This window comes from Diceros bicornis, chromosome 4 (assembly GCF_020826845.1).
Source record: "Diceros bicornis minor isolate mBicDic1 chromosome 4, mDicBic1.mat.cur, whole genome shotgun sequence".
Classification (NCBI taxonomy): domain Eukaryota; kingdom Metazoa; phylum Chordata; class Mammalia; order Perissodactyla; family Rhinocerotidae; genus Diceros; species Diceros bicornis.
In genome coordinates this window covers 35877821-35904614 of record NC_080743.1, presented here as the reverse complement: position 1 = coordinate 35904614, position 26794 = coordinate 35877821, and the positions used below count along the sequence as shown (strand labels likewise).

The window sequence follows — 26794 nt, the reverse complement described above, 5'->3', positions numbered from 1 at the left end:
ACATGCCTAATATACAGTTCTAAATAAAACTTATAGTTTTATAAATAAAATAGAAAGTTATAATTCTCAAACTTCTGATGTTAGTCTTTTCAGTTTAAAGTTATCTTCACATAAATTTTAACAAGAACAACTTTTTAACCAAAACTATTACTTAAGTTGCTTCTAAGTCTTGGCTATTGTGAATAATGCTGCGATGAACACAGGGGTGCATGTATCTTTACACATTGGTGTTTTCAAGTTCTTTGGATAAATACCCAGCAGTGGAATAGCTGGATCATATGGTAGTTCTATCCTTAATTTTTTGAGGAATCTCCATACTGTTTTCCATAGTGGCTGCACCAGTTTGCACTCCCACCAGCAGTGTATGAGAGTTCCCTTCTCTCCACATCCTCTCCAACACATGTTGTTTCCTGTCTTGTGAATTATAGCCATTTTGACGGGCATGAGGTGACAAATGGATAAGGAAGATGTGGTATATATACACAATGGAACACTACTCAGCCATAAGAAATGATGAAATCCAGCCATTTGTGACAACATGGATGGACATTGAGGGTATTATGCAAAGTGAAATAAGTCAGAGGGAGAAGGTCAAATACTGTATGATCTCACTTATTGAGAAGTAGATAATAACAACAAACAAACACATAGAGACAGAGATTGGATTGGTGGTTACCAGAGGGGAAGGAGGGAGGGAGGGGGCCGAAAGGGATAATTCGGCACATGTGTGTGGGGATGGGTTGTAATTAGTATTTGAGTGGTGAACATGATGTAATCTATGCAGAAATAGAAGTATACTGATGTACACCTGAAATTTATACAATGTTATAAACCAATGTTACTACAATAAACAAAAAATTAAAAAAAAAACAACAAAGAAAACTATTACTTAAATTCTGATTTAAGATCAGCAATAAGAAAGATACCTAAAAATGTCATAAAACCAAAAAGGAAAACTTATTACTGAGAAAACCCTTCTTTTGATTTTTCTGATCTAAGGCTACCAGTATTTCAAGTCTTTCTACAAGAAATATACCTAAAGCATTAGTGTGATTTTTTTTCTCAAAAATGGAATAATTTGATTTTTTTTTAATTTTGATAAGTAAAATCTATGAATAAGATGTAATTTAAAGTAAAAAATAATGTAAAAAAATTTTAAATTCCATTTCATGAAATTGAGGACCAGCAGAATATGTGGCCCCAAAATATGCCACTTTGGCATGTGGATTATTTTGAGCTGAAAGCAATCAAGACTCAGCAGTCTCAAGAAAAACTTTTATCTCTCCCTCAACTACCCAAAAGAGTTTAGATAGGCATCCTGGCTCAGAGAGAGCTATTACCAAAAATAACTGTTATCTGAATGCCTATCTGGATGGCGCTAATTACCAAACATCTGCTCTTCTCATAGTCTTGTGAATTACCCTTCTCCCCTTTGAAGCCCCAGGCCCTATCCCATTCCTTAGCTCAGGATGGCATATAAGCCTCAACTGCCTTGGGTCTCATATTTTTATGGGGTTCCCATACGTACAACATTAAATTTGTATTCTCCTGTTAATCTGTTTCATGTCAACTGAATTAATAAACCAGCCAAAAGATATAGAAAGGCAGAGAAAAAAATTTTCCATCCCAACAAAATGAAAATGTTACTGCAAATCCTGGGATATACTCATAGCATATGAATATGCATTACTAGGGTATAAGTAGAAAAGGAAAACATATTAATAAAACCTTTCAATTTTGCATACGTCAGAACTAAAACAATGATCACAAAACAACTTTAAAATCACTAAATGTATGGAATGAAAGTCATTAGTAGGGTGACTCCACTCTCCCTCCCGGGGAAAAAATGTGTTGAACCCTCTTCACTGCAAGCCTTGAAGAGTTCCTGGTCTCTGCAAGGACTGAAATCAAGTTGGCTTGACCTTAGCAGATAAAAAGGCTTAAAATATTTTTCAGAGCTTAAAAAAATTTTTTTTTTTTTTGTGAGGAGATCAGCCCTGTGCTAACATCTGCCAATCCTCCTCTTTTTTGCTGAGGAAGACTGGACCTGGGCTAACATCCGTGCCCATCTTCCTCCACTTTATATGGGACGCTGCCACAGCATGGCCTGACAAGCGGTACGTTGGTGCGTGCCCGGGATCCGAACCGGCGAACCCCGGGCTGCCGCAGTGCAGTGCGCACACTTAACCGCTTGTGCCACCGGGCCGGCCCCAGGGAGCTTAAAATTTTTAAAACCCAAATATAGTTTCCAAAACCAAAGAAACAGCTGAAAAAACTTTCAACTTCAGCCATTTTAAAAGCCAAGATTTCTAAGGTTACCAGAAGAACCTCCCTCCACGTTCTTCAATTACAACTTCAACAGTTCCTGGCACAGACACAGCTGCTTGCACATTTTTAAACCTAGAAATTGCATTCCTTCTCAGAGGGAAAACTGTGGTTAAGTACCAAAGTCTTAGGAGAGGTCAATAGAAGCTCACACTATGAGGGTGGAAGGACATAGTATAACTAGGAGAAAACAGAGGTTCAAGGAGAGAATAATGATCTAGAAATGGTAGTGAAAAGCAAGGTTATTGCTAGCCACATTCTCCTTTTGCCTCTGAAATGGGGAGGAGATGTGAGAAGGATTCAGACATACTGTCAAGGTCTTGCATGCTTCGTTATGAAAGTCATAATGATGCCAACTTATTTTAGTTTCTGTTTAAAAAAAGACCTAGCTCGGGGCCGGCCCAGTGGCACAAGCGGTTAAGCGCGCGTGCTCCGCTGCGGCGGCCCAGGGTTCGCGGGTTTGGATCCTGGGCGCACACCGACGCACTGCTTGGCAAGCCATGCTGTGGCAGCGTCCCATATAAAGTGGAGTAAGATAGGCACGGATGTTAGCCCAGGGCCGGTCTTCCTCGGCAAAAAAAGAGGAGGATTGTCAGATGTTAGCACAGGGCTGATCTCCTCACAAAAAATAAAAATAAATAAATAAATAAATAAATAAATAAAAACAAAAAAAGACCTAGTTCTTAAAATTCTGGAGTAAATAAGTGGTTCCAGCACACTGTTTTGTAGTAGGGTAAGTCTTGCTGTCACCTACATAAAAGATTATTTCATTAATTATTCCCAAAGGAACATAACTATACATTTCTCTTTGTTAGAGAGGAGACATTGTTTAATTTATGCTAAGGTCTTGAATTTAACAAAACTGCATATTATGTTCTATTGTCCATGTCTGAAGATGTGATGTCTGTCTATCTGTCTGTCTCTCTCTCTCTCTATATATATAGCATTACCATCCTTTTGTGCTTATGGCTAAAAAGACCAATGGGAACTCAACAATATTTTTCCATACTTAGCATATGTAAAGATGGTTTTGGTCAAATACAGTTTTAAGAATTTGTTTAGTCAAAAACTTTATTACACACGTATATTCTCCTAAGCATTGGGAATGCAAAATCACGACACTCGGTGGGAATTTGCAGACAAATACTTATAGTGTGATACGTTTATCACAGGATAAAGTAATGCTGCTTTGAGGGATCTTTAAGGCTTCAGAGTGAAAGTAACAATTGAATTGGACCTTACATTAGAGTAGGATTTTTGTCCTATGCAGAAAAGTAAATAGTCTAGTGGGGTTGGAGTATAAAATACATGGCAATGAACAGCAGGAGAGAGGCTTGAAAAATTAATTGCGCCATGCTAGAAAGTTTGGTTTTATCCTGGTGGCAATAAGAAGCCACCAAAGTTTTTATTTTTTAACTTTTTACTTTGAAAAATTTTACAGTCAAAAGAATAGTACAATAAATACCTATTTACCCATCACCTATATTCACCAATTGCTAACATTTTGCCCCATTTGCTTTATTTCTCTACATGTATATTTATTTGTAATCTTTTTACTTTTGCTGAAACATTTGAAAAATAATTAGATATCCTGATACTTGGCCACTAAATCCTTCAGCACGTTATCTCCCAAGGATAAGAACATTCTTCTATGACCACAGTACTATTATCACACCCAAGAAATTTAACATTTACACAATTATATAACTGTTATGCAGTCCACATACAAATTTCCTGAATACCCAATAATTTCCTTTGTGGATGTTTTTTCCCAATTCAAGATTTAATCAAGAATCACGTATTGCATTTAATTATGAAGTCTCTTCTAATCTGGAATAATCCTGCACTGCTTTGGGTTTTTTTTTCCTTTCATGATATTGACACTTTTTAAGAATCCAGGCTAACAGTCTTACAGAAGTTTCCACAAGCTAAGCTTGTCTGGCTGTTTGCTAATGATTAGATTCATGTTAACCATTTCTGGCAAGAGTACCCACAAAGGTCATGTTGTGTACTTCCCACTGCATCACACCAGGAGGCACATGTCACTTTTTAAGCACAGATTTTTAAGGCATGGAACCGGTTTCCTTATTAGATCTATGTGTTAGATAATTTTGGCAGCAGTGTCGACATCTAGATTTTTCATCAAATATTTTCAGCAAACTACACCAAAAAAAGAATGTGTTCTCTCGCTCTCCTTAGATGTTCTTGACATGATGTTCTTATTCTCTCAATTTATACAGAATGACATAGTAATTGCTCTTACTTTGATTATCAGTCACACAAGTACGTCAACTCATGATGGCATAAGCATTAACTGAAAAAATTTGGTTGTAGGCATGCACTGACTAATTCCTGATTCCAAATACAGTATTAAGAGAAACTCAACAGCATATTAAGCTATAAAATCATACAGAAATAACTATGGCTTTGCTATCACACAAAAAACATTAACATAGACTGTTTTTAGCTAAAACCACTGAAAAGGCATTATTCTCATTCCAAATGCTGTTTTAGAATTCTTGGCTTCAAACAGCATCTAATGTGTCTTATAAAGAGTGTATAGTAAAGGAGAAGCTATTTTTTCTTAAAGGAATTCAAATCAGTACGATGATGAGTAAATAGGACTATCTTTCTTAAGACTATTAACTAAAATAAGGATTCTCAAATTTGACTTTGTGGTTGAAGAAAAGTACTTTTATGCTTACCTCATAGTGTATGTATATATATATACATATATACACACACACACACATATAGACACACATAAATATACATATTTAATATGCTAAATAGTAAATATTTTTTAAACTAATTGATACAATAAAGTCTAAGATCCTTAAGAAGTTAGTAAAAAAGTCATACCTGAGTAAAAATATTATGTGTTTGGCTTAAAATCCACCTGGCATCAGCATCAGGTGCTACTACTAATTTCAAGGTCCCAACATAAACGTCAGAACATAAGGTCCAGAAGTGCTGTTCTTGTAAACTGTAAACTCCTTGCAACTGCTGCACCTAAAATATAAAGGGCAAATATTAACATCCTAATCAAGTATAAGGGCTCCCTCCCACTTAAATTATTCTGTAACATATCAGTAAACATAGATTCTACCCTATAGAAAGCGGGATGAGGGATATTTGAATTAATTAACAAAACCTATTGAATACTCATTATGTGCCAGGTACCATCACAGGTGTTTGGGAAATATGAATGAACACATATTAAAATTTTTAGGACACAGCTGAAAGTGCCTGGAGGGAAATTTACATTTTCAAATTCATGATCAGAGAACAAGTATAAATACAAATGAGCTAAGAAACTAGAAAAAGAACAACAAAGTAATGTCAAAGAAATAAGAAGGAAGGAAATGAAGGACAGAAATCAATAACCCAGAGATTTAGAAACTGACAGAATTCACAATATCAAAAAACTAGTTCTTTGAAAATATTAATGAGCTAGAGTCAGTGTTTCTTAATGGGGCATATTTTGAACGGGAGAATTCTTCACTGTGCAATTGTCAGAAACTACAGGACCTTTGCATCCCCATGCCCGAAAGAACTAAATGACAACATACACCCTTTCCTGAATCATGTGACAACAAAAAAGGGAGGAATGTCTCTAAGTTTTTCTAATGGCTCCATAGGTTTCCACAGCCTTAGGGTGAAACCAGCGGCAAGACAAACTCTGATGAAGGGGAAAAAAATAAAATATGCAATTAAATAGAATACAAAATGAAAAAGGAGAACAACTAAAAACAACAAATTTTAAAAACTGTAAAAGGGAATACTATGAATATTATTTGAATGGATCAATACGTAAATATACAAAATAATACAACTAAGTTGAATCCAAGCACTTCTCACCATCTCTACTGCTATCAGCCTAGTTGAAGCCAGCAGCAACTAGACTTCAAACTGTTCAAAATCCTCCGATGGTTTCTCGTCTTCTCTGGGGGAAAACCAGCGCTTTCACAATGACTTACACGGACCCATGTCATGTGGTCCCCTTGTGCCTTATTTACCTCATCTCCTACTCCTCCTTTCCTTACTCCCTCTCCCTCCACTATACCAGCCTCCTCACCATTCTGTGCAAGTCAGGCACACTCCTGTCTTGGGGTATTTGCTCTTCCCTCTGCCTGGAGTGTCCTTCCTTCCAGATTTCTACATAGTCCACTGTGTTTGGGTCTTGACTCAAACGTCATCTTTTCAGTAAGCCCTTCTCCTGTTATCTATCTAAAATTACAATGTTTTCATTTTTACATTTCTCTGCTTTTTTTTACTTTTTGGCACACAATATCACACAATACATTATTTATTTATATTTTTTTATATTGTTTACTGACTGTCTCTTCCAGCAGAATATAAGCTCAATAAGGACAGAAGTTTATTTTTGTTTTTTATGTTTTGTATCCTCAGCATCTAAAGGAGTGCCTGGCCCAAGTAAGCGCCCAGTAAATAGTGTGTGTGTGTATATATATATATGTATATATACACACACACACACATATATATAATATATGCATTATTATATATTATTATAGTATATATTATATATAACATATATTAAATGAATAAAAACAATTTTGAAAAACTAGACAAAATGGATAAATTTCTGAAAATACAGAAAATGCCATAATACAAGAAAATAAAAGAAAATGTGAAAGAACCATTAAAATTTGATAAGATAATAAAAGTTCTCTTTCATAAAGCCCCAGTCCCAGAGGGCAAACTTTCAAGGAACATATAACCTCTGTCTTAGTTTTTCCAGAAAATAGATAAGAGATGCTACCTCATATTAGTAAGAATCTTGACCTCCAACCAGATAAAGATAGTAAATCATAAGCTAATTTCTCTTATGAATTAAATAAACAAAATCCAACAGTGTATTAAAAAATAACATATCACCACTAAGTCAGGTTTATGCCAAGAGGGAAATAATAAAAACATCAGAAAACCTATTACTGTTATTCTTCAAGTAATGAAGTAAAGGAGAAAAATCAGTCATTTCAATAGAAGCATTACAATGATTTACTAAAATTCAACACCTATTTATGATTAGGGAAAAAAATGATTAGAAGGATACTTCTTTAACTTAATAAAAGCTATCTACCAAAAATGTATAGAAAATATTTAAGGAAGAAACGTTAGATGTATTCCCTTGAAGACCAGGAAAAAGACAAAGATGTCCAAATCACTGCCCTCTGTACATATCTGGAAGAGTTAAATCTAAACCTCTTAGTAAGACCAAAACCTCTATATGATCTGGCCGCTGCCGTTCTCTCCAACCTTTCCAGACACTCTTCCTTTTATTTATTATGCTTTAGTCACAATAGCCTTTTCTTCTGTTTTTAAAACACACTAAATTAGTTCCAGCCACAGAACTTTTACATTAGCATAAATAGCGTTCCTTTGCCTGGAACACTCTTCTCCAGGATTTTCATGTGGCGGGCTCCTTTTTGTCACCAAAGTTTCAATTTCCTTGAATATGACTTCCTCAGTGAATCTAATGTAGCCATCCATGTCTACTACATCACTTTGTTTAATTTCTATTATAGTAATTTCACTGATGTTTTCTTATTTATTGATATATCGTTTAGTGCCTGTGTTTCCCCACTAGACTGTAAGCGCTTTGAGAACAAAGACACTGTCTATCTTGTTTACCATTACATCCCTAGCACCTTTGAAGAATATCTGGCACAAAGCAGGAGCTCAAAAAATATGTGTTGAATAAATGTTGACATCATTTGCTATTCATATCTATATCTTAGAAGAACTGCTCAATTTCTAGACGAGGACAATTCTTACCACACTTGCTTTAGTGAAGTTCAATATTTTCCAATGATTTTATTCTGGTTTGTATAAATGGCATTCATGGTCAGCATTCAGTCTTGGAAGAAATACTAAATTATACACATATGCTATCCATATTTGTCAAAGTTAAAAATCCTAACGCCTTGGAGACAACATAAAATCCAATGGTTTGGAAGCTTTGAAACTTACCCTCTGATAGCACTGAGGCAGAGTATTTTCCAAGAGGGGAGGAGTTCTCTGCATTAATACTCCGACAGACTCTCTTAAAAGAGGAATAACACTAAAGAAAAGGCAGACAACAAATTTATTAAAGCCACATTCTGACAATCTCATCCTGTAAGAAAGTAATAATATACCTCCCTATAGTAGAATATAAGATTTATCAGAATATGAGGAAAAAGAATACAGTCTTTGTTCCAAATTCTTCATGTGATCAATAAGTTATTACCTAAAGTAAAAGAGCTAGATAAAATGTATTAATGTATGAAACACTAAACTTATCCTACTGAAATGTATTGGAGCATCTAAAAATCTAAACACAGCAGTCATTCAACTGTTATTTAAGATATGACTTCAAATGGCCAGAATCTTCCAAGGTAATCTATAAAGCCTGTCATGGCCAACTGGTCCTTAACATTTACCAAATATTTACATGCATTTTTCTGACTAGTAGTTTAACGAAAATACAAAAAAAATTAATGTAGTATATTAGTCCATTTGTCCAATATTTTTCAAACTTGATTATATATCAGTCTTATTTCGTTATTTAAAAAATATAGCAGCCTGGATATAGCCATAGCTCTAGTGAATCAGCATCTCTAATGATAGGGCCCAAAAGTCTGTATGTATTGATGTAGCTAGACCTCAATCTGTATTTGGAAATTACTTCTTTAGGCTATTTAGATGATCAAATGTACACAAAATAATTAATACTGTAATGGTGAGGGTGACTTTAATGCAATAGTTTTTGTTGTTGTTGTTGTTAGGAAGATCAGCCCTGCTGATCTTAACATCCATGCTAATCCTCCTCTTTTTGCTGAGCAAGACCGGCTCTGAGCTAACATCTATTGCCAATCCTCCTCCTTTTTGTCCCCAAAGCCCCAGTAGATAGTTGTATGTCATAGTTGCACATCCCTCTAGTTGCTGTATGTGGGACACGGCCTCAGCATGGCCGGAGAAGCGGTGCGTCGGTGTGTGCCCAGGATCCGAACCCGGGCCGCCAGTAGTGGAGAGTGCGCACGTAACTGCTAAGCCACGGAGCCGGCCCCAAATGCAATAGTTTTTTAAACTCACTACACATCAAATTCACCTTAGAGTCTTGTTTGTTGTCATTTCTGACATACTACATCAGAATCTTTGAGGGAAGGTCGAGGTATTTACATTTTTAAAAAGCTTTCTAGGTGATTCCAGTGAGTCAGGGTGGGAAGGCGTTACTCTACTGCTTGAAGTAGACTGAGGGAGGTCAGATGTAGCTTCATTACACTTAATAGCTTAAGCCAGTGCTCTCTTTTAAACTTGTAGAATCTCAAAATTTCCTAAGTAAAACGCCTCCTGATTATAGCTGTAGGAGATAGAGATAAAAGTACATATGTTTCAAGGAAAGTCTCATAAGAGTAGAAGTTGAAGGTTACCTTAAAGGATTAGTGGTATTTCTGACAGATGGAAAGGAAAGAGAAGATATTAATAAAGACCCAAAGGAACAAGACAATACTTGTCTTGTTCAATATTATATTCCCAAGGAAGCCTACTAAAATGCTCGTCACAAAGCAGGCCCACAATAAATACTTGTGGGTTAAATGCATGATAGATATACAGATATTAGATGTTTGGGAATCTAGATTAAAGAAAGGAAAATGCCACAGGGAAGAAATTAGGAAGACTGTTCCCATACTTCAAGTGTACCGTGATAAGTACCTGGATAAGGAGGGTAACAATAGGAACAGAGACAAAGAGGAAAATTAAAGATATTGACAGAAATAACTGGTGTCTAAATGGATATAGTGAAGAAATAGTGAAGCAACAAGGACAAGCCGAGAAGCCTAACAGTGGAGGGGATGGCAGCAATAAAGATGAAAAGCTCAATGTGGACAGGAGTTTAAGTCACATTCAAGTGAAAATATTCTTTAGTCAGATAGTGGTTTAAGAGCCAACGATAATTAGATGTTATCCCTAACTCCTTCTCCATTAAAACCTCCATGCTGTAAATCGCCAAGTTCTCATGATTTAACATCCTAAATATACCTTGACTGCCTCCCCTCTCCTTCATTCTATGACACATGTCTACAATAATCTCCATATCTACTTAGATTATTTAACAGCCTCCTAAGTGGCCCCTTTGCCTCCAGTCTTATTCCCTCAAGTCCACTGTGATAGGCAGCTTCAAATATGGATCCCGATGACCTGTGTCTCCCTAGTATTCACGCTCTTGTGTAATCCCTTTCCCTTGAGTGTAAGCTGGACCTAGTGACTCGCTGCTAATAAACAGAGTATGGCAAAAGCGAGGAGATGTCAAGACTGGCTTCCTTCTTGTTCACTCTGCTGCCTTGCTCTCTCACTTGCTCGCTCATAGCTGCCACAGCTGTGAGCTGTCCTATGGAGAGGCCCAGGACAAGGAACTGAGGGATGCCTCTGGAGAAGAACTGAGACCCTCAGTCCAACAGCCCAAAAGAAACTCAATACTGTCAACAACCACTTTAGTGAGCTTGGAAGGGGATTCTCCCCTCAATGAGCCCTGGAATGACTGTAGTCATGGCTGACACCTTGACTGCCACCTTGTCAGAGATCCTGAGCCAGAGAGTCCAGTCAGCCATGCCCAGGTTCCTGAACCAAGGTAAATTATAAGATAATAATGTGTGATACTTTAGCTACTAGGTTTTTGTGTAATTTGTTATGCATGCATAGATAACTAATACAACCATTCTTTACAAAGTTATTAGACTAATTTATCTAATAGCAGTACCTGACCCTATCCTTTCTCCATTAAAAAACTCCACTGAAAGCTCCCTACTGCCTAGGAGATTAAGTGCAAGCTCTCTAACAGGGTATATTTTTGGACCTGGTCCAAAAATATAGCTTCATCTATCATCTTTGCTGCACATTTTAAACTTTCTAAACATAAACATACTTGTACTTAACTTTCTGCTGTTTCTTCCTTTCATGCTTTGACTCATGCTATAAGCTCTGCCTAGAATGTCCCTAAACTGCTTCTATCCTTTCTTTAAAAATCTCACGTTGTCACCTGTTTTCCGGTATATTTCCTGTTCCCAAACTGTCTTCCAAAGTGTTTGAAATGTCCTCTCTGTACTCCTATAAAAAATCTGTGATACCTATGGTAACATTAGAGGAAAAAAATAGGTAGAAAGCAACTGGAAGTGGGGCTAAGGATTTTGACAGTGAAAAAATGTTGGTTATTCCTTCATCTAACCTGAAGAGCAGTGTGTTTCTACCTATTGTGATGTTATTAAATAAGTGAGGACTCTGGGTTTACAAAAAAAGCAAAGAAAAACATGATGGTAGATTAACAAGGTACAATTCGGCCATTACAGCATTTTTCTTTCCTGTCTCCATCCTCATTTCTCAGGGAAAAGTAAGGATCAGTCACAGGATGTTTATATATGCCTAACTTACAATTTTTATGTTTTCCGACTTTCCTTATTGTCCTTCTCAGAAAATGAAGCATAAAAATGGTTCCCCAAGAATAACTTTTTGATAAAAAGAAAAAAGCAATTTTTTTCCATGTGCCTCCTACATTTAGCTATTTGGATAATTTCTTCTCCAATCTTTATTCCAGGGAACTGCTAATAACGCCTGGAGATATCTGAAGTGAAAAATGCACTCAAGTGGAAACCATGATACTTGCGTTCTAATTCTGCCATTAAATAGCTTTGGACAAATTGTATAACCTTCCAGAGCACTGGTTTTCTCATCTATAATATGAGGGACTGGATTAAATATCCAGGAAATTTCTTCCATCTTTTTTTTTTTTGTGAGGAAAATTGGCCTTGAGCTAACATCTGTTGCCAATCTTCTTTTTGCTTGAGGAAGATGGTTCCTGAGCTAACATCTGTGCCAGTCTTCCTCTATTTTATATATAGAATGTTGCCACAGCATGGCTTGACGAGCGATACATAGGTCCGCGCCCAGGATCCGAACCTGTGAACCCTGGGCCACAGAAGCAGAGTGGGCAAACTTAACTCTACACCATAGGGCCGGCCCAATTTCTTCCATCGTTAATTTGTCATTCAATAAGAAAGAAATGGTCAAACTACAGGAAATACTAGAGAGAGAATATATTTGGAAATGAAAGAAAATATAACTTCCTTCTATATACCAAAAAAAAAAAAAAAAAAAAGAAAAGAAACAGCATTACCTAATGAGATGAGATATACTTGGCAAACTGATTTACTCCATCACTAATTAGGTAATTTTGCATATAAATTTTACAAAGCAATTAATACAAATAAGCAATTATTAAGCACTACTACATGCTTTGCTTGGCATCAGATTTTTCTAGAACCAGATAGAACCCTACTCTAGAGTTGTGGAAATGGAGGCCTAGAACACCAAAGTAACTTGCCTGAGGACAACAGCTAGTGAATGGGAGAGCTAGAATAATAAGACCAGGTCTTTTGACTCCAAATTCAATTTTGAAAAGTTCAAGTCAACGAACATTTATTATATGCCTACCATGTGCCAACCATGTGCTAGGTACTGCAGATAAAAAGATAAATAATACATAATATCTTACTTCAAAGGAATTCATAATTTTTGAAAAAGCCTATAGAGAGGTTAATAGAAATCAGGCAACAAACACTTCATCTGGAAGAAGGCGTATATGAATTCAAAACAATGGTAGATTCTGGTAACCATTTTCATTTTCCATGAACTTTTGGTGAACAGTTTTCTTTATTAGTATGTTGATAACTTACTTTTAAATACACCTTTAAAAATAAAGAAAAGTAGGGAAAAAACAAATAGAAGAGAACATGGACTCTACTGCAACAGAAGGCACACACTGTGAGCAATGATATTACTTAACAGATGTGAAACATCTTTCTGCAAACAACTTTTAAAATATTTATTGTTTTAGAATACCTAGGTCTAGTCTAATTTTTCCCCCAAAGAGTTAAAACACAGTAAGTAAGAGATGGTTGAGTCCAATCTATACTAATCCTTGAGGCGATCAGCCTTAAAATATTAAAGATGTTCCCTTAATACAGTCTCTTAATAAGTCACCCAGAACAACTATCTACAAACTTATCCAAACCTTTGTTTAAATTTTTACGTGTATATTCCATATTCCATGTGTGTTGCCTCCCAAAGTCTGCCACTCCCTGCCACTGCCTTTGTAAAAAACAAAAAACAAAACCCAAAAAACCAGCACTTCTCTTTTTCTCCTAAAATTCACTTTTACATGTGGCCCTTCATTTGAGGATTCTAGAATTGGTGAATAAGTTCCATGATCACAGATAACACACTATTAATTAACAGGGAATTTAGGGTTCACTCATTTTAACACTCAATTTAAGAACCATATGCAGATAAACATTTTAATAAAATTAATGTTAGAAGCAAACATTTATTTTAAAATACCTAAATAAAAGACATCATAACTGATATAAGGAAATAATATAAAGAGAGTGCATTTTTTAGCAAGAGTCAATAGAGGTTTTTACTGATTTTGCCATACTATATAATTTGGAATGACTGTCTACTTAGGCAGAATTTTAATAAAACGTTTACATTCAATAGCAGCAAGCATTTCACTGGAGCACATGGATGTGCCACACTAATTTTCTCCAACAGTAATTTTAAAACAATATAACAATTTTAGCTGTAGGAGCTATAACTAGGTAATGAAATGGTGATGGGGAAAAGGTGTTTGCTAAATCACATGGTGATACACAATTTAGAACCAAGGTTGATTTCTATAATAATTTCAAAGGTCACAAAAATGTAAAAGAAACCTGTAGAAACTCTATTTTTGCCTTTTAAAATTGTGTTTAGCTCAGGAGTTTGTGTCCATATTTTTCTGATTAACCATCGTAATGGGGAATCATAAAACAGATTTTAGCATGTATCTATCTAGCCATAATGAAAGGATATGGGGAAAAAGACAAGCTTAGCAAATTCCTGACTGAGCTAAGACTTAGAGCTACATCCAAACCTCAAAAGTAAGCATTTGGAAACAATTAGAGGTTCACTTCTGGTTGACTAATTCAATTCTAGCTTTAACAATGAAACACCATTTTCCTAGCATATATGAAAAGGAATGAGTCATTAGGTATATGAGTTTACCAGTAACACAGGGTAATGGTTTTATCCTTCAAAAGTTGAAGGTCAATAAAATTTGTACTCATACAATCATAAACATAAAATTAATGTGAAAGATTAAATGCTAACAGATTAAAGAAGCAACAGTTAGTTATTACTTTTCATTGCCAGTAACTTTACAAATGAAAAGATATTCAAACCTTACTTCAGAAGCAGCTTTGGGTGAAAGAGTCTCACCATTTCAACAGTAAATAAAATTATCTAGCAGTAATTATAAACAAACCAAAGAAAAGGGTATACATTATGAAAACTTTTGAAGAGCAGACTAGTGATAATCATAATGATTAACAATAAAAAATTTCAGAGAGCTGAAACTATTACTTAGATCTGAGAATAAGCATCTAATAATAATAATTAAAACATAATTACTGATTCAATTTTTTGAATTAGCTTATGGGCTAAGTCCTCCTGCATATTATCAGGGGTTCTCATAATCTACAAACAGAGAAAGATAGCTATACTTTTTAAAAGAACCCATGAATTTGAAGGTCTGGTATATGTCATACACTTGAAAATGTTTAGTGGACAAAAAAGCCACAGAAAATTGTCCCAAAATTGTAACGTACTCTATGTTTAGACATGGTAGTCCTATGGCAATCTGTAAACATGCATTCAAATTTGCAGAAATACAACTATTCCATAGTGATGAACAATTACCTGTTAACCCAGAATTTCATAAGCCTAATATAAAACCACATGGATTGCGGTCTATCTTATAATTATACCAAGTTTCTGAAACTTAAGGTTTAAATCAGTGCATATTTACAGAATAGTCCCTACTTTACTCAATAATGGTAATAATAAGATAGCCTAAAATACCCCTAGAACTTGTAGCCAAAGTCATGAAAAGGTCGCCCCTTTCTTTAAACTTCTGGAACTTAGTTCTAACACCTAATGCATCTGGTCTTTGGACCAAAAGCATTAGTAAATAATGTCAAATTAGTAAATAATTAGTAATGTCTTTGTTAGACTTAATAGTTTTTAAAGTGCTTTCATAAAATTTTTCTAATTTGATCCTTACAACAACCTTAAGTAACCTTAAGAAAAACATTCCACTCTGGAATCACAGAATGTCAGATGTAGGCAAGATCTTAAGAGATCATTTAGGCCAACTCCCTCATTTTACAGAAGAGAAAACCATCTCAGAGAGATTAAGACAATTTGTTCGTTGTTATACACTGGTGAGAGGGAGAGTTGGGTGTGACAATTCCAAGGCTAAAGCTCTCTGCACTACACTGCAGTATTTCATCATGATTAAGTCCTCCAGAGTCAGAGATCATGTCATATTATTTTTATTCCCAGTGCCCAGCATAGTGCCTGGAATATAAGCAACTGATACACATCTGCTGAATGTATAATCTATTTTAAAATTCCAAATACTAGTGGAAGATTATTAGAATATAGAATACTCCTTGTTTAATGTGACCTTCAACCCTTCAAAGTAATAGCTAAATAGTAAAACAGTAAAGAGTCTCTCAATTTAGTTACTCTCAAAAAAGAATTTCTAATAAATAGAAGCAAAAGTATTTTATCCTCTATTCAAGTATAGGTGAGCAAGAATTATCCTCAGGCAGGAGCAATCAGCATTCCAAATTCTTGATGTGTAATTTATTATCTTAATAAAAGCTCTTTTCTTCATCCTCATGAATAAGAAACTAAAATCACAACAGTAATACAAGTAAAAAAAAATTATTAAAAGATCTATTATGTATCCATGAAGAATAAAGGCGCAGATAAAGAAAAATGAATGCGAATTCACACTAATATCCCCTCAAAAGGTAGGGAAAGGGAATAGACAATGGAATCAATGAAATAAGAGGGCAAAAAGCTCCACAAAATACACATAGTTTTGAGAGAAGATTGGGCAAGAATAAACTCATATTATTCATATCAAATACGGTAACATTTGTATTGAAAAGATAACGAGACCTGGAGGAACCTTCCCACTACCTCTGTAACAGATTGAAAGCGGTAGCTAGACAGGATGGACAAAGGCAGGAGATCAAGTTCTTTAAGGAAATTTGCGTTTTAAAAAAGTATAGAAGTGAAGGAACAGGATCTTGTTTAGAAAAACCAGTGAGGCAGCAAGAAATATTTATTAAGACTATCAAAATCAAATTAATTATCATTCAGATAATCTTAGTGATCACAAGTTTAGCTCAGAACAAAAAGGCTGTAAGGTCAGCAAGAAAAATCCAAGAGGAATGGGACCAAAGTACTGATTAATCTCTATGTTCAACAAGACTATGAGGAATCTGAACTAAACAGTGTCTATCTAGTTTAAGCTAAATAATGGTATACTTGTAACTGATCCAATCTATGTAGCGTTCAAACCTCATCATTTCCTCACAATACAGTAATAGAGCTTCGCCTCCAGATGGCTGAGTGCGTTCCTCTGAAGAAAGCCGGTATCCAGGAAGAAGATGGATGGAGGCAGACACCAATGAACTGTATTTCTTTTATTCTTTCCCTCCTTTCTCTCTCTCTCTTTCCCCATTTGATAATGAATGCATGAGGGTCAGTTAACACGAGAAAACAGCATGTTACAATTGTAAGAGAGACACCATTTAAGTGGATGGTGTCTGCTTCCCAACAGCATTCTTCTTGGGAAGGAAGGTAAGCAAGCAATTAACACTTAACGCAACGCTTCTCAGGTGGCAGGTCTGTTCTAGACTTGATACATCTTAACACATTAAATTCACACATAACAAATTATGAGGTAGGTACTACTATGATCCCCACTTTAAAGATTAAAAATTGAGGCATAGACAGGCTAAGTGTCTTGCCCAAGGTCACAACAGCTAAATGGTGAAACCAGGATTTGAATCCAGACATTTGGCTCTTAACCACTCTGCAATACTTCTTCCAATGAAATCATCAAAGTGGCTTTGCTAGTGCTCCCAAAGCACCTTTGCCTACACGAGAGTTCTGACTTTAGGAGAAGCTGATCTTCAAAGTGTATAGGAGGGCTGGACCACAAAAAGAAATTTAAAAGCTCAGGAAAAGATGAACAATAATAACAACATGAAAGTTTTCTGCCATCTGAGAGCCGACTGGTACTGTCAAAGCTTAAGACATAGTTCCCATTTATTCTAGGCCATCCTCAATGATAACTTCTGAAGTCACATGTTTGTGAGAAGCAAACCTAACACAGGAAATAAAAAGCAAAGGAAAAAGGACCCTTTTTTGTTTACCCAAATTAAACTTTTAAAATATCACTCTGAGAATATATTTTTTATTGAATATCTCAAAGTAGGTTTCTAACTGCTACATTACATTGGATGCTGACTACATTAAAATATTTAGTGGCTGAGGCAGGAGTAGAAATGTTTTCAAAGGATTAATTAAGCAAGAGAATAGAGTAACTTAAGTACAGGCTATACCTAGTGGTGGAGAGTTTCAAATTAATTACACACAAATTAAAAATGAACATTAAAATTGAAGAACTAATAGGGAGTAATATTTTTTCTTTTGGCAGCAAGTGAATAAGAGTTGAAAAAACTTCATATGCTTTCCACCTTTTAAAATTTACTTTTATTTTTCCAAAGGCTAAAAATGTCGATGATTCCAAAGTCAAAAGTATATTAAAAAAATTTATTCAAAGTCTCACTTCTAAGCCCTTCCCTCTCCCTAGAGGTAAATATACTTATTATATTTGCTTTTGGTTTATTGTTCCAGTGTTTCTTTTGGAAATTACAAGAAAATACGCAGATTATATACATATCTCTTCTCCTTCTTATATAAAAGGTAGTAGTGCTACCTTTTACATATCTTACACTAAACACACATATATCATTGGCTACATATCAAGTATTATTTTGTTTGAATAATATTCTTGAAAATCATACCACATTACCAGAGATCTTCCCTTTTTTTAATTATTATGGTAAAAAACATGTAACATAAAATTTACTATCTTAAACATTTTTAAGTGTTAAGTTCAGTAGTGTTAAGTAACCTTGTTGAGCAAAATATCTCTAGAACTTTTTCATATTGCAACAATGAAACTCTATACCCATTCAACACTAATTTCTCCTCCCCCTTGCCCCCAGCTCTTGGCAACCACCTTTCTACTTTCTGTTTCTATAATTTTGATTATTTTATATATTTCACATGAGTGGACTCATAATAGTATTTGTCCTTTTGTGACTGGCTTATTTTGGTTGGCATAATGTCCTCAAGGTTCATCCATGCTGTAGCATGTGACGGGATTTCCTTCTTTTTAAAGTCTGCATAATATCCCTTTCTATGTACATACCACATTTCCTTTATCCATTCACCTGTTGATGGACAACCAAGAGGACATCACCTCTTGGTTATTGTGAATAACCCTGCCATGAACAAGGGTATGCAAATATCTCTTTGAGATCCTGCTCTGAGTTCTTCTGGAATCCCACTTTCCCAGAAGTGGGATTGCTAGATCATATGGTAACTATTTTTATGTTTCTGAGGAACATCCATACTATATTATTTCCATAGTGGCTGTACCATTTTATATTCCCATCAACAGTACACAAGGGTTCCAAATTCTTCACATCCTTGTCAATATTTATTATCTATTCTTTTGATAGTGGCTATCCTGATGGGTATGAGGTGATATCTTGCCATATTGATTTGAATTTCCCTAATAATTAGTGATGTTGAGCATCTTTTTATGTGCATATTGGCCAGTTGTATACCTTCTTTGGAGAAATGTCTATTCAAATCCTTTGCAAATTTGTTTCTTTTTTTTTGGCTGAGGAAGATCGGCCCTGAGCTAACACCTGCCAATGCCAATCCTCCTCTTTTTTTTGCTGAGGAAGACTGGCCCTGGGCTATCTTCCTCCACTTTATATGGGACGCCGCCACAGCACAGCTTGACAAGCAGTGTGTTGGTGCGCACCCGGGATCCAAACTGGCGATCCCCAGGCTGCCGCAGTGCAGCGCCTTTGCCTATTTTTTTTTGTGAGGAGATCAGCCCTGTGCTAACAACTGCCAATCCTTCTTTTTTTTTTTGCTGAGGAAGACTGGCCCTGGGCTAACATCCGTGCCCATCTTCCTCCACTTTATATGGGATGCTGCCACAGCATGGCCTGACAAGCAGTGCGTGGGTGCACGCCCGGGATCCGAACCAGCGAACCCCAGGCCACCGCAGTGGACCGTGCACACTCAACCGCTTGCGCCACCGGGCCAGCCCCCCTATTTTTTCATCAGGTTATTTGGTTTTTGTTGTTGAGTTGTAGAACTTCCTTACATATTCTGAATATTAAGCCCTTATCAGATATATGATTTGCAATTATTTGCTCTCAGTCTATAGGTTGCCTTTTCACTCTGTTGATTGTTTCTTTTGACACACTGAAGTTTTTAAGTTTGGTAAATCCTATTTGTCTATTTTTGATTTTGTTGCCTGTCCTTTTGGGGTCATATCCAAGAAATCATTGCCAAATCCAACGTCCTGAAGCTTTTCCCCTATGTTTTCGTCTAGGAGTTTAATAGTGTTATATCATAACTTTAGGCCTTTAATCCACTTTGAGTTAATCTTTGTATGTGGTATAAGGTAAAGGTCCAACTTTATTTTTTGCATGTGGCTATCCAGTTTTCCCAAAACCATTTGTTGAAGAGACTGCCTTTTCCCCATTTTATAGACTTGGCAGCCTTGTCAAAAGTCATTTGGCTATATACGCAAGGGTTTGTTTCTAGGCCCTCTATTGTGTTCCATTGGTCTACATATCTATCTTTATGCCAGGACCACACCATCTTAATTACTGTTGCTTTGTAGTATGTCTCGAAATCAGGGAGTGTGAGGCCTTCAACTTTGTTCTTCTTTTTCAGATTGTTTTGGCTATTTGTGGTCCCTTGAGATTCCATACAAGTTTTAGGATTTTTTTTCCATTTCTGCAAAAAATGCCATTGAGATTTTGATAGGGACTGCATTGAATCTGTACATCACTTTGGGTTATATACACATTTTAACAATATTAAGCCTTCCAATCCATGAGCATGACATGCCTTTCCACTTATTTGTATCTTCTTTGATTTCCTTAGCAATGTTTTGTAGTTTTCAGTGTACAAGTCTTTCACCTCCTTGGTGAAGTTTATTCTGAAGTATTTTATCCTTTTTGATGCTCTAGTAAATGGGATTGTTTATTCTAAATTTCCTTTTTGGATTGGTCACTGTTAGTGCATAGGAACACAACGAAGTTTTGAGTGTTGATTTTGTATACTGCAACATTGCTGAATTCTTTTATTAGTTCTAACAGTTTTGTGTGTGTGTGCGTGTGTGTGTGTGTGTGTGTGTGTGTAGAATCTTTAGGGTTTTCTATATATAAGATCATGTTATATGCAAACAGAGATCATTTTAATTCATCTTTTCCAATTTGTATGCCTTTCATTTATTTTTCTTGTCTGATTGCTCTGGCTAGAACTTTCAGTACTATGCTGAATAGCAATGGTGAAACTGGGCATCCTTCCCTTGTTCTTGATCTTAGAGGAAAAATTTTCACTCTTTCCCCATTGAATATGGTATTAGCTGTGGGTTTTTCATATATGGCTTTTATTATGTTGAGGTAGTTTCCTTCTTTAGTTTGTTGAGTGTTTTTATCATGAAAGTGTATTGAATTTTGCCAGATGCTCTTCCTGCATTGATTGAGATGATCGAGTCTTTTTCTCCTTCACTTTGTTCATGGTTTACAACAGTGATTGATTTTTGTATGTTGAACCATCCTTGCATTCCAAGTATAAACTCCACCTGGTCATGAGGTATGATCCTTTCAACATACTGTTGAATTCAGTTCACCTAGTATTTTGTTTAGGATTTTTGTGTCAATATTCATCAGGGATATTGGTCAACAGCTTTCTTTTCCTGTTGTGTCTTTGTCTGGTTTTGGTATCAGGGTAATACTTGCCTCACAGAATGAGTCTGGATATCTCCTCTCCTCTCCAATTCTTTGGAAGAGTTTGAAAAGGATTGGTATTAATTCTTCTTTACATGTTTGGTACAATTCAGCAGTGAATCCATCAGGTCTTGGGTTTTTTCTTTATTGAAAGGTTTTTGATTACTGCTTCAATCTCCTCACTAGTTATAGATTGTTCAGATTTTTGTTATTTCTTCATGATTCAGCCTTAGTATGTTGGATGTTTCTAGAAATATATCCATTTCTTCCAGGTTATCCAATTTGCTGGCATATAATTGTTCATAGTCGTCCCTCACAATTCTTTTTATTTCTGTGATGTCCATTGTAATGTCTCCCTTTTCATTTCTAATTTTAGGTATTGGAGTTTTCTCTCTTTTTATTTTAGTTAGTCTAGCTAAGGGTTTGTCAATTTTGTTGATCTTTTCAAAAAACTAACTCTGGGTTTTGTTGATTTTTTCTATTGTTTTTCTATTCTCTATTTCATTTATCTCTTCTCCAACCTTTATCATATCTTTTCTTCTGCTTTCAATTTAGTTTCTTCTTTTTTTTAGTTCCTTGAAGTGTGTGGATTAGGTTTTTGATTTGAGATTTTTTTTCAAATGTAGGCATTTATCACTATGAAGTTCCTTCTTAGTACTGCTTTCAGTGCATCCCATAAGTTTTGGTATGTTGTGTTTTTGTTTTCATGTGTCTCCAGGTATTTTCTAAATTCACTTGTGATTTCTTCTTTGACCTACTGGTTGTTCAAGAGTGTGTTATTTATTTTTCATATATATTTGGATTTTCATGTTTTCCTTCTCCTACTGATTTCTAGTTTCATTCCATTGTGGTCAGAGAAGAAATTTTGTATAGTTTCAATCTTCTAAAATTTGTTAGGACTTCTTTTGTGACCTAACATGTAGTCTACCTGGGAGAATGTTTCATGTGCACTTGAGAAGAATGTGTATTCTGCTGTTGTTGGGTGGATTGGTCTGTATATCTCTGTTAGGCCCAACTGATCTATAGTGTTGTTCAAGTCTTCCCTTTCCTTATTGATCTTCTAGTTGGTTGCTCTATCCATAACTGAAAGTGGGGAATGGAAGTCTCCTAATATTACTGAGTTGCTGTCTATTTCTCCCTTCCTTTCTGTCAATGTTTGCTTCATATATTTGGGTGCTCTAATGTTAGGAGCGTATGTATTTATAAATATTATATCTTCCTAGTGAATTGACCCTTTTATCCTTATATAATGTTCTTCTTTGTCTCTTGTGATAGTTTTTGTCTTAAGTCTATTTTGTCTGATATAAGTATGTCCACCCCGATCTCTTTAGGTTCCTATTTGCTTGGAATACCTTTTTTCACCCTTTCCCTTTTAGTCTGAATCCTTAGAACTAAAGTGAATCTCTAGTAGGCAGAATAAAGCTAGATCTTGTTTTTATTAATCCATTCAGCCAGTCTATGTCTTTTAATTGGTGTGTTTAATCTATTTACATTTAAAGTAATTACTGGTATGGAAGGACTTATTATTGCCATTTTGTTCATTGTTTTCTGTCTGCTTTATAGCTTTTTGTACCTTTTCCCTCTCTTGCTGTCTTCCTTTCTGTTTCATTGATTCTTTTGTAGTGAAATGTTTTGATTCCCTTCTCATTTACCTTTGTGTATATTCTGTAGATATTTTCTTCGTGGTTTTTCATTGTATATAACAAGTTGCTTTTCTCTTGCTTTTTTTAAGATTCTCACTTTATATGTGACTTTTGACAGTTTATGATGTCTGGGTCTCTTTAGATTTATCCTAGTTGGAGTTAAGTTTCTTGAATTTGCATATCCATTTCTCTTCTCAGATTTGGAAAAGTTTTGGCCATTGTTTCTTCAAACAGGTTCTCTGCCCCCTTCTCTCTTTCTGGGACTCTCATAGCAATGCATATATTATTCTGCTTGCCCATAAATGCCTCAGGCTCTCTTCATTTTTTTTTCATTCTTTTTTTTTGGGTGGGGGGCTCCTCTGCCTCGGTAATTTTGAAAGTGCTGTGTTCGAGTCTGAGTTCACTGATTCTTTCTTCTTCCTGGTCAAATCTGCTGTTGAGTCTCTCCAGTAAGATTTCCAATTCAGTTACTGTTATTCTTCAGTTCCAGGATTTCTGGCTCTTCTTCATAGTTTCTGTTTCTTGGTTGATTTCTCATTTTGTTCATGCATCATTTTCCTGATTTCATTTAGTTGTCTGTGCTTTCTTTTGATCAACTGGGCATCTTTATGATGGTAATTTTCAATTTTTATCTGGAAATTCATGTCTCCTTTTGTTGCGTTTGGTTTCTGGAGGTCTAATTTGTTCCTTTAACTATATCATAGATGGCTAGTTTCTTTGTATGTCTTATTTTTGGTTGTTGGGATTTTTGGCATCTGGAGACTTAGCCAACTATTCTGACTTTGTGGTCTGGTTTCACATACGGAGGCTTTCTCTACATAGCCTGGCTAGAGATTCTGGAGACCTTTTTCAAGTCTTTTCTAGGTATGTGTGTCCTCTCTCGGTTTGTGCATGCACTCTCCTACTTGAAGAGATTTGCTGGCTTCTACTCAGGAGTCCCCCCTGCTGTCTGTCTGCGATATTGCAGAAGCTGTTAAATCACGGTCCTGGAGTTCCACCTAGTGTCTGTGTGTGGTACTGCAGATTCTAATGCACAGTTGTTCTCAGGGATGCCCAACCTGGCACCCCTATCAGTCAACACTTGGATACACGCAAGAAAGACACCAGTCTCTTGAGCAGCCTCCCTAAAAGTCAGTATGAGGTATGTTCCTTTCCCTGTCTAGGGAGAAGATGGGAGTAGGGGTTTCCTCACAAATACTCCACCCTGTGTGGGGGTAGTGGGTGGGAGTGGCTCTAATGAGAGAGAGTGGCAAGTGTCACAAATTTCCTACCAAGCCTCCATGTGGTTGGCTTCCCACTAGCCTGGTGTGCAGGAACCTTTTAACTAGTTTCTGGATTTCTCACAGGTATTTTGTCAGCTTGTTGTGTTAACTCTCTGTCTCCATGGAGGAAAGTGAGGCTAGGGCTTCCTATTCTGCCATCTTGCTGACGTCACACACCACCCCCGACCCCCGCCTTTGCATAGAACTCCTTTATTGATGAACATTTGTGTTCTTTCTAATCTTCGGCTATAACAAAGCCACAAAGAATGACCTTATGAATGTATTCTTTTATATTTTTGCCAAGTTTTCTTTAGGATACTTTCCTAGAAGTGGGATTATTTAATCAAAGTTAAATGCACATTTATGCTATATGCTATCAAAGTTCTCTCCATGGAGATAGTACCATTCTCATTTCTATCAGCAATGTATAAAGAGTGCCTATTTCACCTAAAGCCTTGCCAAAAGATTATGCAAACTTTTGGATATTTATCAACTTGACAGGTGAGAAGTGGTGCCTCAATGTAGTTTTAGTTTGCATTTCTTTCTTATGAGTAAGGCTGAACTACTTTTATATGTTTAAAAGTCATTTGTATTTCTTTTCCTGTGAACTAAACGAACTTATACTTTTGCCCATTTTTCTATCAGGCTGTTGGTCTTTTAATTGAATTTTTATTGTTAGGAGTTCTCTCTATATTAGGGAGGTTAGCCCTTCATGACCTAAGTGGCAAATATTTATCCCAGTTTATTATGCCTCTGACTTCCCTTATGGTGCTTTTTTCCCCTATACCAAAGTTCTTTTTTATGTAACTTAATTAACCAATCTTTTCTCTTACTGATTCCAGGATTTGAGCCATATTATTCTAATATTCTCAAGTACCATAATTGAGACACGCTATCTCCTAGTATTAGCATGGTTTCATGTTTTACTTTTAGAGCTCTAATCCATTTGGAATTTATCAGGGTATATGGAATGAGCTACAGTTCCAAATTTGTCTTTCTCCAAATGGTTATCCAGTTATTAGAAAGTTCATCTTTTCCCCACTAATTTGAAATGCTGCCTTTATCTTTACTAAATTTCTACTTGCACATAAATCTATTTCTGGACTCTCTAATCTGCTCCATTAGTTTGTTTGCTTTTTCAGGCATCTCACTATTTTAATTATAAAGGCTTTACATTTTTTGTCTTCTTCTCCAGGGTCTTCTTGGCTATCCCTCCTGCTTGTTTGTTTTTCCTTATAAACTTTAAAATCAACTTTTACTGCCCCCCTCCAGAAAAAAACCTGCTTGTATTCTTATTAGAATAGTTTTAAATTTACAAATAAACATAAGAGCTGACACGTTTATGATGTTGATCTTCAAAAACATCATAGTTGACAAAAAAGGCTCTGTTCAAGTCTACTTTTGTGTTTTTTAGAAGTATTAACATTTTTCCTAACACGTTTTATCTCTAGATCGTCTTTGTTGTTGCTAATGAAAAGGCATCTTTCTCTTTAATTATATCATTCAAATGGATTTTGCTTATACATAAAGGGTATTAATTTTGTACATCCATTTTATATCTGTAACTTTACTAAATTATGTATTTGGCATAGTTTTTCCATTGATTCTCATGGGTTTTACAGAAATACAATCATATATTTTACACGAAAGAACAATCTCTTCTTTCCAATTTTTAAGCCAAAAACACTTTCTCTTGTCTAAAGTTACTGGCTAATGATCACTAACACATTGTCACTCTTGCTCCACTCCTTCTAATACTCCTAAGCCCGACTGCCAGACTTTCTTAACCAGGGTTCCCAATCTGAACCACCGAACATACAAACTGATTCGAGTGACTGTTTCTCAACTCCTCCGAGGATAGAAACATAGCCAGTATTTTTCTAGAGGCGTAGGTGAGAAGTTAATAAATACACACAAATGGATGCCTTAGGGCATTCTATCCTAGAATGCTGGTTGAGAAAGGCTGTTAGACTAATCAATATTTATAAATGCTCTCAATATGATGGTTTTCCATATGATTAAAAATATAACTATATGCAATAATGTTCAATTTTATGTTCAATTTTACACTATAGATACATATACAAACACCAAGTTAAAATCTTAGGAAGTCTCCAAAAGTTTAGTTCATAAATTATAACCACTTGAAAGACAAACCACAAAGGAAATTGTTAGGCAACACCCAAAACCATTTTTGAAAAAAAGATCTCCATAATTTCTTGTATACATGACTATTTGAAGATATGGTAGCTTCATCTACCATATGTTTTTTAAAAAAGCTTACTTTTTACTTAATACAGGCCACAAATACTTATCTATTTAATGAAGGAATCAACAAGATTCATCAAAATCAGTATCTGGTCCAAATCCTGTATTCATGGACAACGATGTTCATCTGTGATTTGGAATATCAAGTTTCTAACTCTGTTTTCATTAGTACATATTTTTTCCATTTCATCCTTTATTTATGACCATTACCTGTCATTTCTAAAGCCTATACCTTAGTTTGCCTCTAAAAGTTGAGCTATTTTTTTCTTCCAAACGACAAGAA

General features: G+C 35.6%; 1 protein-coding gene and 1 long non-coding RNA gene across 3 annotated transcripts in view; one reads left to right on the top strand and one right to left on the bottom strand.

Annotated features, from left to right (window-relative positions):
• SLC30A7 (solute carrier family 30 member 7) overlaps positions 1-26794 on the bottom strand; it is an 81073-nt gene that overhangs the window by 6472 nt on the left and 47807 nt on the right. For both annotated transcript variants that reach the window (XM_058538644.1, XM_058538643.1), the window contains 2 exons: positions 8323-8413; positions 5188-5337 (listed from right to left, as the gene is read on the bottom strand). In XM_058538644.1, coding sequence (XP_058394627.1) covers positions 5188-5337; positions 8323-8413 — 241 coding nt within the window. The remainder of the gene's footprint in view (positions 1-5187; positions 5338-8322; positions 8414-26794) is intronic.
• The window catches only part of LOC131404212 (uncharacterized), a 43638-nt gene that overhangs the window by 12837 nt on the left and 4007 nt on the right, over positions 1-26794 (top strand). The gene's annotated exons all lie outside the window — the stretch shown is intronic.